The following is a 14,584-nucleotide window of genomic DNA, read 5'->3' as shown; positions in this document are numbered from 1 at the left end:
TGAGAAGTGCTGATGATGACTCTGATGATCATGCTCATGATGATGATGATGATGGTGCGCCCTCATGGCGCTATTGTGCTCATGGCTGCCGGCATGCAGTAGCGTGTCCGTGCCAGTGGCCTTCCAATAGCCGGTCCTGGTGAGGCGAGTAGGCCGATCCCCTTTGCGGAGCCTGCTAGAACGAGGCACATAGAAATACCAGTACTCCGCCGGCTCATGACGGTCCGTTTGAGCCGCCATGGCTGTATGCAAGGAGCAAAAAAAGAAAAACTCCTTTATAACATAGAATATGCCGAAAATGTCTCATCATGATAGAAAATGCCAATGGCTACTGTAAAATTTCTGTTTTATTCTACCAATTAGAGGGAAAAATGAGTAATAACAATAATCAAAATGATACATAACTTTTTATTAAAAAAAACAATATGGCCATAATAGGACAGGATGTAATGCAAATGTATAGCAAAAGTGCAACTCAAAAAAAGTAAAACAATACGATACAATAGTGAAGCCCAAAGATACTTAGACGAGTTGGTACAACGGTTGGTCCCATTGTTAGGACTTTGCCATGCTCTAGGAGGATACTCTGAGGATACTCTGTTGTGAGTCGATATATATATATATATTCTGGCAAACACAAAACTCAGTGATATATCTTCTAGCAAACACAAAATGCAGTGTATTCCGGCAAACACGAAAGGCAGTGTAGTGACAAATCAAGTGTGTGTGTTTTAAAGCAATATAGCTTATATGTTCGTAATTTGCTAGAGTAATGGCTACGATCTAAATAGCTCCTGATTCTTCCTAAAATCCCAGCTTTTATTTAGGGTTGGTGATGAAATTGTGGTAAACTGTACTTGAAAAATCGATTCCATTAGAAAAATATACTAGTATGGATTTGGATCTATATAAGTAAAAAAGGGCGAGGAGAGATTTTCACGAGATAGGGCTCCATGTCCTAGAAGAAGAGGGAAGAAGAGGAATCAGTACTCTGGTGAACCTTAGGGAGACGAAAGAAGAAACGTGATGAACCAAAGGTTGCCTCATATTAATAGTGGTCATTGCACGGGTGCACTAACATCAACCTTCTCTTGCATTTCTTCTAATTAGTCATGAAAACCAAATTGTACCAACTACAAATGTAAAGAAAAGGCCATCAAATGATGTCTGATCAAGTCTTATCTTATTTGCTTTCTCGTGTAAGTTCCTTTTTAAGAATGGAATCTTAATAAAAGGTAAATCCATGGAAATTAATCACCTAGCCCAGATCATGACTTAAAGGACCACTTGAGAGACAATTCATAAAAGATCATCATCGCTTTCGTAGAAACCTTTACAATTCACGAAAGATCTAAATATGTAGACTTGACAATTCGCAAAAGATCATCGTCACTTTGGTAGAATAAGACCATCACTTTGGTGGAAATAGGAGAAATTCTCGAAAGCTCTTTCTCTCTCTCTCATATATATATATATATATATATATATATATATAGTATTAACTTATTAGAATTAAGGGAAATCTTCATCTCCTTTGGAAAAATCAAATCCAGAATATCAGTTAGAGCATGATGTAGTTAACAGGCCAACGAAAATCTGCGAGGTTGGTGCCAAGGTTAGCTGCATACACCACGGAATCAAAGCAAATGAGTGAAATAGTTTAACCTGGGAGCTCCCAAGGGTCGTGGCTATACAGATCGACGGTGGGAATGAGCCGAACCGGAAGCTTGTGGCCTTGCAGCATACTTCTAAGGTAGTAGCCTACCAGTTCCTCTTCGGTTGGGTGGAATCGGAAGCCTGGCGGGACGGCACTCTCGTGCTCACGATTAGTGTTACTACTAGCTGTATCACTTCTCTGCACATATTGAACTAGCTCATGCGCTCTCGCATCTTGATCAGCTGGTTGGCGCTCCATATATTCACAAGGATTCGGAATGGATTATCGGTCGCCGCTGCTATTAAAAAAGCTTATAGTGCTGAGGACAAGGCAGACATATATTGAGGTAAGAGATATGACTATTTGAAGGAAGTGGTGTGCGCGTGCAGGGCGATGAAGGCGTGTGAAGAAATTCTAATTTTCTCGTAAAGCAGGCGACCGATTGCAGACGCGTATAAGAAGGTCTACTTTTTATAACAGATACACAACTCTTACCAACACTGTGGCTAGAAATTGCTCTTGGCTGGTTATAATTAGACGCATATCCTAGTCAAGGATCTGGTCATCGTGTTGCGTGTTCACTTGAATGAACTAATTTCAATGATTTATCATCAGCGTGATGTACCACTGAAAAAACGCTTCAAATAACTCTTTTAGTCAAAGCCAAGGCATGCTTGACAATAGTTTTTTTTCCCCTTGTGACTCGTGAGTGCTTGACAACCGTCCTCCCCCCCCCCCCCCCCGCCCCCCCCCCCCTTTATTTTCGTTCAACCAATCAAAATTAAGACAGCTCAATAATATGTTGAGAATATTTACTAACTAGAAAATGTATTAAAAAGTCATGCTTGGAAATCTTTCTAGAAATACACTACAATGTTGTGTGTCGCGTGTGAGAGAGGAGAGAGTTTTAGTTGGTTCATATTCAAACAGATCAAAACAACTTGTATGCATACTCCTGTATTGTGCACTCAAAAATCGACAAGTATTACTTCAATTGAAGTATTCCACATGTGCCTATGTTATCGAGAGAGTAATCAAAGTGAATACTAGTGTATGTTTGCTTTTTTTTTTGGGGGGGGGGAGAGGGGGGGGAGAGAGGGAGAGTGTAATTAGATAGGTTTCTCAAATGGCTCCTACACAAGGCGAGCGTTGCAACTTTGTGGCCATGGGCACATGGCATGCCACTAATTATGTTGTAATTGAGCCATCAAGTGTCTTCAATGACCCTAAAAATGGCTCAAGGCTACTAAAAGCACTAGGAAGTCACATAAACCTCTACGAAGTATGTTGCCTTGAGTTATTTATTTATTTATTTGGGGGGGGGGAGGGGGCATTCTCTCTCCTCCACAAGTTTTTCAAATACGAGACTTTGTGGTGATGACCACATGATGTGCCACTAATCTTGTAAATCAGCCATCGCTTCATGACTTGGGGCTATTTGCAACAATTTTACAAGCTTTTTGTAACACATTACATTGCTATACACATTTTTTTTTTGGTTGCTATAGGTGCTGATATTTTTAATACTATATGAAAAATGTAACGCCTACATTGGCCCTTACATTATTGAGAATATCCATGGTGGTAAAAAAATGATACTCCCCATTCCTTGCATCAGTCTAGGTAGCATTAGAAAAGAAAATCTAAACATGTTTTCAAGTTATGCACCAATGCCGTGTAGCATAGGTGAGGTCTCAAAGCACTCTCATTCTCCTTACCTCTCTCTTTAATGCACCAACACTGTGTACTCGGGGGGGAGGGGGGGCAGGGTTCAATAAATATGTACGCGTAGCACGTGGGTTCAATAGAAGGGGTTTTTTAAATCCATTTTTAATACATTTTTTACATATAGAAGGGTACCGTTTAAAGGGAGTATTTACAGATTTAATAGAAAAAGGGTGTGTTTGATTGATGAAAATTTTACAAATAAGGGGTTTTTAAATTAGGCCTTGAACGCACGTGATATATAGAGTTTACATATAGTGAACCCCCCAAGGCTGTGTAGTATAGGTTTAGATCTCAAGGCACTCATGTTCTCCTCATCTCTCTCTTTAATTAAGTATACTCAACACCATTTAGCTCTTGCACAAGTTTTTCAAATGTAAGACCTTTTGCAATATGACCACATGGTGTGCCACTAGGCTTGTATTGAGCCATCACTTGAAGAGTCCGGCCTATTTGTAATAAATTTTTTATCTTTTCGTAACACATTATGATTCACTTCTATACACAATGTTCTTTTTATTGCTATGAGTGCTGGTATTTTTGATGCTATATCCAAGAATAGCAAGGTATATACTAGCACTTACATCAATGAAAATATCAAGGGTATATGCAAAAATAGCAAGATCATATATATATATATATATATATAATAGAAAGGACACTTCTATTAAGTATGACTAGATCATACAAAATCATAGCTCGAAGTCTTGATTTTGTATAGAAAGGACACTTCTATTAAGTATGGATAGACCATACAAAATCATGGTTGGAAGTGGAAGACCTTACCCAAGTTGCACTACAAGAGATGGGTAGCATAGCTACTACGTAACATAGCCGCATGAAGAGGAGAGAGAGTAGAGAGAGGGGACCTAGGTAGATGCACAGGGCGTACAAAATTTCAGTATGTGGCTATGCACGTGGCTATAGCCACATGGCTATGAATAGACTACGTGCATAGCCACATTTTGAATAGGCACTCTTTGAATGAGGAGCGATTTGTATGACATACCACCATTTCTTGTCATTTACATCCACATGAAACACAACCTTGTAAGAAGAAACACATCGAGTCTAAATGAAACATGCATAAGGATGATAAAAGCTTATGATTAGAATTTACTTGTTCACAATGATGTGTCCCTCTCAGTTTGCCAAGATTTTGTGGAATCAATAGCCATAAATCCATTTGGATGTCTTTTCACAGTTGCTTGAGTGCCTCCACACACATCCTTGGACCACTTCACATCCAATATAAAAAAATGTGTTGAATCCAACCTTTAGGATGTTTTGAATCATGCCATAATAATCAAGCATTGCTACACTTCCTTGCTCAAAGTTTGCCATAACCCCACAATCTTGGATATTTCTCTTTGTATCTTTACGTTGATTGTGAAAATGCCTTCCTTCAGACCACATGGCATTGTATATCTTATACTACCACAAAAACCAAATGAAATATATTTATGATATTGAATAACCATATCATGAGATTATTCTTAAATAAAAAAAGAGAAAGTAGAGACATACTTACATGGGCTCACATCCTCTTATATGCTCCCACTCTTCTTCTATCACCATCTCTCCATGTTCTTCAGCCTTTTCTATTTCTTCATAAAGCTAATCAATAGTACAATATTTCAAAAGTGATGCAAGCCCTAGAGGAAATGCCAAGCCTCTCAAATGCATCCTAAATGCTCTTGTCTACTTATATCGGTTTCTCCTCACCTCTTCATACCTTTCCGTTTGCCTCTTCTTCATAACTTCACTATTGAGAATACAAAATGTATTCACCTTCTTCAACAATGACATGTCCATTCTCCTTGCTCTTCCTTTGTGTTGTGGTACGTGGGACACCATGCACTCATCTTCCTCAGCACTCCAAAATCTTGGCACTGTAGGATCCACTCGAGAGAGATACTCTGTAATGTGGACACAAGCTTCTTTTTCTAACCAACCCTTCCTCAGCACTCCAAAATCTTGGCACTGTAGGATCCACTCGAGAGAGATACTCTGTAATGTGGACACAAGCTTCTTTTGCTAACCAACCCTTCCTTCTAGCCTAGCTCTTTGCCTAGCAAACTCCTTTGAGGTCTTCATGAAAATCTCAAGGAAAAACATCCACCAAGCATGCAAAACACCGCACACTGACACTTCATCTATCAAGTGTACCACAAGATGTAATTGACTAGTGAGGATAGTTCTTGGGGGATTTTCCTCTATCTTGTAGACTACCTCCCACCACTGCCGTTACTCGGGCTGCATCAATAGTGCATGGATGGATATCCTTCGAACTTATGTACCTAAGATGGGCTTGATTCCATTTAATTAGCATCACATGTCTTACAGACTAGCATAATAATAAAATAAAGCCATGTTAGAGTTTTAAAATTTCATATCTCACCACCGCCCCCATTTTGTAGATGGCTTTATGCACTTTTTTGATCTCCACACCCGCTAATGCATATAGGAAGAATGAACTATATAACACAAAACATTGGAATTAATGTTATGTAATTAAAATGAAAGACCATCATGAAGCTTATATAAGTAACTTGAACATACCTGAAACATCTTGTGCCAATGATGTGTTTTTAGACCATACAATTGAGTTGCTCCTTTCTTCTTTGTTTTTGTGAATGCCCACTTTAAAGAATGCATGACCATTAGAAAGCCTTTGGACATCTTTTGGGCCCTTTGCTAATGACCCTCATTAGCAATGGACCAATGGGAAGAGAGCAGTGTGCACATTTGGTCTCCTCCAAAAGTAGGGGGCAACTAGGCTTGTCTTCCTCATTAATACAAATGTAGGGGTTCAAAAAGTAGGGGATGGCCTTCATAAATTGGGAGGGGGAGTTAGCTAAAAGTAGGAGGGATCTATCATTTTCAGCCCCCATCAATCTTGTGGGTCAAAAAATCCTAAAAAATGGGTTTTTTTAAAAAATTTCAAAAAAGTGATTTTCCCCTCCTAAAAACCCAAACCAAACCATATTGTATCAAAAAGAGCTTTTTTCACCTCCATCTTCTCTCTCTAAACTTCATTCTCTCCTCCAACATCACCCCTCCATCACCCTACATTCCCCTTGAAACTAGCAACTCAAATCTCCATAGCTCTCTCTCTCTCTCTCTCTCTCTCTCTCTCTCTCTCTCTCTCTCTAATGTGCTGCGTAGTACTATAGCTTATTCACACAGACTCTACTTAGACCTGTAGCTTATTCACGCGTCATTGTCTCTCTCTCTCTCTCTCTCTCTCTCTCTCTCTCTCTCTGTCCAATTATTGCAGCATAAGAAACCATGGAGGGAGGTGCTTCTTTGTTGAGGAGAAGGCCAAGAGGCACAATAGAGTTTATGCTCTTGCACAATGTGAGGGATGAGCATGATGCTTGGCTTGGGATGAATTTTCAGAAGGGAGATTGGGTCTATTTGCAACCCAGTGCCATTCGACCCCATCGCGAGTGACGTCGAGATGTTGATGAGCACCATTGTTGGAAGGGGCATCTACTAGGTTTCAAGGAATCAAGTTGTGATGGGTTGGTGGCACTTGTATAACATGTGTACTCAACAACAAACGGATATTTCACTGCGGCCCCCAACACCATACTCCTCTTTTTCCTTGTAACTATGGATTTCTCTCTAGTAGGTTGGTTTACATGGGCTCTTGTTTTCAACCTCATTTGATGGGTTTTATTATTTCCAGATGTTTTTCCTTCCAACTTCATTGAGGAGTAGTCTGAATGAATCCTAAGAGGGACATTCTATGCCGTTCATGCGCTCATATAGGGGCTGGAATACTCTCCAACATTTCCCCTTCTAGCCTTGCTCATCGGAAAGTTTTCTTCTACACACACAATTATGTAGTGCCCACACATGCCAACAGGTTTGGTAAGCTTGAAGAAATCCCCTCCCCTCCTCTCTCTAGCACAGAATGGTCAATGCATGATGCCTGGACTATGATTGCTCTTAAGGCAAAGACGGCTAGTGATATACAAGACTCTTTGAAGTACACCAAGGCCTCAAGATTAGTGGGTCTTACTTGGGCATGCCCTATGCATGTGTTTTTCCACATGTTTGAGGCCTTTGAGTGCACACAAAAGCCCACCATGTACATGTGCAAGGTTGTGGGTGTTGAAGAGATGGTAAATTTACTTGGCCAAGGGTGGGACCTTGTTGAGGGGGAGCACAAAGGGGAGAACTGTAAGTGCAAGGTAGTATAGTCTAGTGTCTCCTTTTGATTCTTTACGAGAACGTGCCACTTTATGCATTTAATTTTGTTATGAGAAGTGGATGACGAAGAAGGGAGCATGGATACCCTTACAAGCTTAAGAGGAGCCCATAGCTCTCTCGATATGCTTAAAAAATGTGGGGGTAGAGATTGTCCAAGAAAGCAAGCATTGGAGCCTATTGAATGTTCATGATCACCTACGCATCTTGGGATATGAGGGAATCAACAATGCTTGCTTCAAATTACAAGACAGTAAGGTAAGGTTGTTTGCTCTTTAAACAAATGCATTTGCTCATAACTATCATAGTTCACTTAATGAGGTGTGTTTGGATAGGTTCAAAGGTGGCTAGAAGTAAGCACCAAGGTGTCCTCAGATTGGGGGCACGATAATGTCACTTTCGCTCAAGGGACCTAAGCAAGAAGTGTTCATTTTATTAATCTTACTGCTTTTTGGGCAGATGTTTTGTAATCTCAATCCATTTCAGAGTTGGTTTGTAATCTCACTCCGTTAGAGAGTTTTATAAATATATTTATTTTCTACGGTACTTTGGTTTAATGAATAGGCATTTTGGTTTATTGAAATTGTGGTTTTGTGGTATGGTTGCTTTATTTTCATACAAACCTTCTATAAATACCCAAGGCCCCTTTTAGGGTTTTTTTTGGTCGAGTGTGATAGGACACAAACCTTCTATAAATACCTGAGGCCCCTTTTACGTGTCATTTTTTCCTCGCACTCTCTAGAGCACCAAAGCACCAAAGTAGCTAAGCAGCCCTCCTCATCATATGAAACCCCTAGAGAAATTCATGGACTTTTTATGTGAGATTGACTTCTGTGAGGCCATGCACCTACAAGCTATGTTGTTGACTCGCGTGGTTGACTGGAACTCCACCATGTGACTGCACTCAAATCTATTTGCTTACACACTCACCTACATTAAGACCTACCTAAGTCCACACTCGCTGGCATTATGGGGTGATCATGGCTTGTGGGTGCCGTGTAAACTTCTCAAGCACATATCCCACGATGAAAAACCCTTCAAAAAATGGCTTAAAAGATTTGAACATTTGGCAAAACTCTCAGATCACTTCATAGAGCTTGAAAACAAACAAGTCCGCAAGCTCGGCAAGGAGATATTGGCTAGCCTTCCTTTGGGATGTTTTGTCTTCCACATTTCTGAAGGAACCAAGGAAGGTGAGGTTGAGCTTCCCTAGCTATGTGGGGGGTTTGTCACAACAAAGAAGGGTGAGCAAGATAGCGTAGCCGGTTGTTGCTGGTCCCAACGAAGAATTAGTGCTCGTCCAAAAGGACTTCTGAGAGGGTGCAGTGGGGTTAGTTGAGAACCCTCGCCCGCTTCAAGGCTAGTGGTAGAGGCATGGAAATTGAAGAGGAAGATGATGTTTCCCCCATTCTAGAAATAGAAATAAAAAATTTATGTCTAGTGGTGGTTTGGAGGAGCTCTTCCTCTTTTTTCACGACATCGAAAAATCTTGTGGGATTCGCATGGATGAGTGCCTTATCATGCTTAAAGTGATATTGTTATTCCCTATAGATGAGTCGGGTACATGTTACCTTGAGGATATCCTCCTTCCATTGACAAATTCCATGGAGGACACAGTGGCGATCACACTAGAGGCGGCGAAGAGCACAAAACAAGCTCATGTAATAGAGGAGGAGTTTTAGACAGCCCAAAAAAATCTCCAACTTGTGGACGTGCTATGCTGGTAGATGGGTGTGGCGGAAGTCCAAAGAGGGCAGATTTGGATGAGACGAAGTCCAAGATTGATTTGGAACATAAAGCCAACAAAGAGGAAGATGAAAAGCATGAAGCTGCGATAGAGGACATCTAGGCCTGCGCGAGGTGGGGGGTCACGTGGTTTAACTAGCCCATACCTAGCCCTGAACCATTATATTCCCCACCTCCTTGTGGATGATTTTGTAATAATCCATAAGGACTTCACCCCATCTTGCCACTTTCCCGCCTTTTGCATTGAAAGTGTTGTGAAAGTAGCTGTGTGTTCACAACCACTTTATGCTTGTCATGTGGCTATGTCATATTAGTTAAGAAATCTCTAGTAATGAGATTAAATTTGGTATGAACTATAGAAGCAAGGTGTAGGCCCAAATAGGAATTGCACAATCCTTAGGCCAAAACTCACCCAAGGATGTAGCTGAAGAAGTCTTAACAGGGGAGCTACCCATAGCTCGGGCAACCCTTGTATCCGGAATCCCACCATCTCATATGTAAACTCACTCTTATGTAAACGATCTCTTTCATAATTTTATGTCGCAATATCTATCAATCGTTGTCCAACTGTATTGCAATCTCTATGAATCATCTTATGTGGAGTTTGCATATGATTTGTCTTTTTATGTTCTCTTCTTCGTGCGTTCGAATTGCACACAAAACATAAAAATCCAAATGGGGCCAAAGGGGTGCAAAAAAGCCCTGTGCGGGCCTCCAACACAGGCCTTTTTCGTAACCTTCTGGCCCACTTATTTTTTCATTTATTGGAAATTTGTTTACTCAAAACAACCTACAAATTGATTTAATTGGTTAACTTCAGTTGAACTCATAAATTTCTGAGTGAATCAATTAAATTAGTCATATTGTAAAAATTAACATTTTGTGTGTTAGGTTTAAATATTTCTAAAAATTTACATTGTGTCTTAGGTTAAAATCCAAAGGGGCTAGAGGGGTGTGAAAATGCCCTTTGAGGGCCTCCTGCACATGCCTTTTTTGTGTCCTTCTGGCCCACTTAGTTTTTCATTTATTTGATATTTGTTTACTCAAAACAACCTTCAAATTGACTCGGAGCACAGGGCCTCCCGCACAGGCCTTTTTGTTCCCTTCTAGCTGACTTGTTTTTTTCGTTTGTTTGATATTTGTTTACTCAAAACAACCTTCAAATTGACTTGGATTTAATTGATTTAATTTGTTAACTTTAGTTGAAGTCATAAATTTTTGGGTGAATAAATTAAATTATTCAGACTGTAAAAATTAACATTTTGTGTCTTAGGTTTAAATATTTCTAAAAGTTTATAGGTTTAAATCCAAAGGGGCTAGAGGGGTGTAAAAATGCCTTGTGCGGGCCTCCTGCACATTTTTTTTTTGCACCCTTCTGGTCCACTTGTTTTTTCATCTATTTGATATTCGTTTACTAAAAAAATAGCTTACAAATTCCTTGAACTTAGATTTAATTTGATAATTTTTTGAATAAATTAAAGGCTAAACACTAGTGAACTCTAGCAAATTCTAGAGAGAGAATGAACCCTTATAGTACAAGTAAAATTTTAAACCATTCTCAATGAAGGGATATGTGTTTAAACATAAGATTTTGGGAATATAAATAGAATTGTCAGGTCTTGCTAGTAAAAACTCAATTCTCTTATGGCTTAAGTGACATTACTTGAAAAAAACTCAAACATTGCAGAAAACATCGAAATCCAAAGGGGTCAGAGGGGTGCAAAAATGCACTGTGCAGGCCTCCCACACAGGTCATTCTTGCACCCTTATGGCCCACGTGTTTGGTAAAGTAAAAAAAACCAATAAATTGCATCAAACACAATCGCAGACTATAAAACAAAGACAAAAAAAGATATATTGCATTGACAATTATAAAAATGTTACATTTGAACTTGATATGCTAATTACATTAAAAATTAAATGGTCTATCTATGGCCTTTTTTCTTTGCAAATTTGTGCGCCAACTACATGTCCTTCGTCATGATGGTCACTTGCTTCACATGAATTGCACAGAGGTTAGTGTCCTCAAACAGAGTGATTAAGTAGGCCTCCATCGCCTCGTAACGCTTCGAGGGAAATGGATTGCATGCGACATTCCTTGCATGTCTGTGCAAATGGAGCCCTCCAGATTAGCAGTTTTGTCGACTTTTGGTAGTGGCGTATCTCCTCAAATACTCTGAAGCTAGAGCATGTTTTTCTTCATGGATCACGTGGAAGAGCTTGGGGGGTCAGGCCATGCATGTGGGGGGCATGAAAAACATGCCCTTGTGGCGGTGGTGTTGCGGAGTAGCCTCTCGCCATTCGGGCTCTTGGGTAGTCTCGGTGGCCTATCTAGGAGAGGCACGACTTCTAGGCAAAGTCTTCACACAGCTACTACGGGTGTGCTAGAATCTCCATGCTAGCCCATGAGGGTCTCAATGGCCTGCTGTTGTCCGATTGAGTCCTCTCTGAATCGGAGTCACTGCTTTATGTGCTGTCATTACTGCTGTCAGTGTCATCATAATCGACAAACACCCTCCTTTACTTTTTACTGATGGAGGCATTAAATTCCTCTAGGATGTCCTTAGCAGCTGCTTCCCTCCTCCTTATGTCCTCTTTTGTGAGTTTCTTCACAGTCTACTTAGTGCGCACCATGACCTCGAATGTATGAAAGGCTTAAACTTGAGGATGTATGCTCTCAAATGTATGAAACCGCTAAAAGAGAGAAATATTCTTATACAACTCTCAAAAATACGTCATCATTGCAAGAAACCCTAATTTTAGGAGGTGTTTTGCACGGGCCACTAGGGTGCAAAAATGCATAGTCCAGGCGCCTCTCGCCATGGGCATTTTCACACCCTTTAGGCCCACTTTTTTTTTTGTTGAAAAAACTTAATTCTACAATACTTGACAACCTCCCTCTCTTGATAATCCACAATTTTGACATTAAATGACTGTTGTAAAAACTAAAAACAAAAAGTGTGGCAAAATGACGCTTGACTCTATAAATGGTAAAAAAAATATCATTTACTGGTATCATATTACATAGAGGGTAGAAGTTTTACAAGCCAAAATGTGCCATTAAAATTCCATCCCTTGCAAGATACTAACTAGGGAAATAGATTATTTGGAGAAAGCTTAGAGCTACACTAGACTTAATTGTGCTTGAAACAGCAAGGGAATCCAGTACTTGGACAATGTTATGCACCATAGCTTCTCGGTGTTTTGCAATATTTGTAGCATAGCACAAGGCCAAGGCTTAGTCTTCTTTTCCGGCACTGCGGGGTCATTGGTGGGGGCTCTACCACCTATGACATGGTGGAATGCACTTTAGTTTACACTACAAACTTGTAAAACAAGTTTTTTTAATCAATAAAAAATTTACACCATGAAATAAATGATACTCTAAACAGTGAGTCACTAAAAATGTTCACGAGTAGTTGTTTGCACAACAGGCTATCTTGATTTTTGACTAGTCCTAAATATTGATCAATTTTACAATCTTTTGGACATATTAAAGAGAACTTTTTTTATAACTTTTACAAAATAAGCATAGTTTCAAATTTCTTTAAAAAAATGTACATATTGCTAATTTAAAGGTGATTTTTTTCACTTTTCATGTCAAATAACAAAATGAAAAAAACAAGGTCAATGACAAGATCTAATATTCTTTAAAACTACTAGTAATTCATGCATGTCCTTGACTACTAGTAATTCATGCATGTCGCATGTCCTTGTAATCTATAATACATTCTTTACTTTAGAATTATAAAAATAAGCTTTTTCTTCTACAAGAGTTTAACTAACTTCATTCCAATCATTGTACTTTATCTCAATCATTGAATTAGAGCATATATTTGATATTAAGATAAGAAGGTATATGGAGTCCATGGCCATAGAAGAGGCTTATTGAAATAAACGATTTCTCTAGATTCAGATAGAAAACCAATGATCCAAACGGTCAAATTTTAGATGGTAGTGAGTACTACAATTTAATAATTTACTTTATCTTGATATCATGGTTTGATTTAGAGTTATAGTCTTTTGCAAAAACATAATTTTTAGTTTATAACATTTAGATTTTGAACCATGAAAATGATAACAGTTGTTGTTTTGAAAAATTGATGAAAATTTGGATTCTAGAATCCACTTTGTTAATAAAGTACATTTTGGAATCCAAAAGACTAACATTTCTATCATAACAATGAAATTTCCATCCGAAAAAGAGAAATTTTGGTCCATATTGCAAAAAAATTTCACTTTTATAAGATGAAAAATTTAGTTGATCGACGGTAAAAAAAAATTATGTCGATGAGAATTCGGATTCTAGAATTCACTTTGATTCTGGAATCCAAATTTTCATCAACAAAAATTTCAATCCAATGACATAAATTTTAATGGAAATTTGGATTCTAGAATCCAAATTCTCATTGTTAAAATTCTTTTCTGTCAATGAAAAAGAAATTTTCATAAAAAAAAATTTGGATTTACTATACCCTTGATGAGGAGGGCGGGCCATACATGGATAACACGGGACATAGGATTTATTATATCTTTTGTCATTTAGTCAACCAAACCTATAAGGATGCCTTCAAACCATGAGGAGAAAAGAAAGAAAGAGATTTTATGTATGTGGTGTAGTGTTGAATATATGCAGTGTATATATGCATGAGCAATTCCCCCCCACCACACACACGTTTTTCTGGTGAGTGGGTGAGAAATCACATAATAAAGATCCTCAAGAGGTCTTGTGCAAGGAGGTGCATGAAAGATGGAAAAAACATGCCCGCTAATTGCACCATTAAGGATTAGAAGAAGGTGAAGAAGAAAGCCAAGGAGGGAACTCAATGCCCAAAACAAAAGGCAGAACATGCACATTTTGTGCATTGTAAATCCCCCTTGCAATAGGTTGTTGAGTCGTTTTCTTAACATCGGGTTAAGGTGTTAGTAGGCATAATGTCTTGTGGCTGTGATGCAGTTGGTAAAGCCAACTGAGGCCTAGAAGCATCAGAAAGGGTTTGTAAATACGTGCCGCACTATGAAGCCTCACGACCATAATGTCTACCAATTTCCATTGTAGCATGCCCTTACTCACTAGTCGAATGCCCTTGTTAGAAGATTAAGCACCATTAAAGATCTCTCCTTGGATATATATGTACATTTTTTGGAGCTTTATTGGCCTTCATTCCCCCTTGGAGTGCTTTCATGAAATCTGTGAAATTTTTTTCTGCTAAAGTGCTACTTTTAGGAAGGGGTTTA

General features: G+C 39.0%; 1 protein-coding gene across 1 annotated transcript in view; it reads right to left on the bottom strand.

Moving 5' to 3' along the window:
* The window catches only part of LOC147616800 (uncharacterized), a 3,060-nt gene extending 938 nt beyond the window's left edge, over positions 1-2,122 (bottom strand). Inside the window, exons 1-2 of the mRNA XM_086777857.1 lie at positions 1,666-2,122; positions 1-242 (exon numbers count right to left, since the gene is read on the bottom strand). The exon at positions 1-242 is cut by the window's left edge and continues 129 nt beyond it. Coding sequence (XP_086633983.1) covers positions 1-242; positions 1,666-1,915 — 492 coding nt within the window. The 5' untranslated portion in view covers positions 1,916-2,122. The remainder of the gene's footprint in view (positions 243-1,665) is intronic.
* Between the last annotated feature and the right edge of the window lie 12,462 nt (positions 2,123-14,584).

The sequence above is a fragment of the Cibotium barometz genome, chromosome 38 (genome assembly GCF_041138505.1).
Source record: "Cibotium barometz isolate CiBa-2024 chromosome 38, ASM4113850v1, whole genome shotgun sequence".
In the NCBI taxonomy this organism is placed as follows: Eukaryota; Viridiplantae; Streptophyta; class Polypodiopsida; order Cyatheales; family Cibotiaceae; genus Cibotium; species Cibotium barometz.
This window is presented reverse-complemented; position numbering and strand designations above follow the sequence as displayed.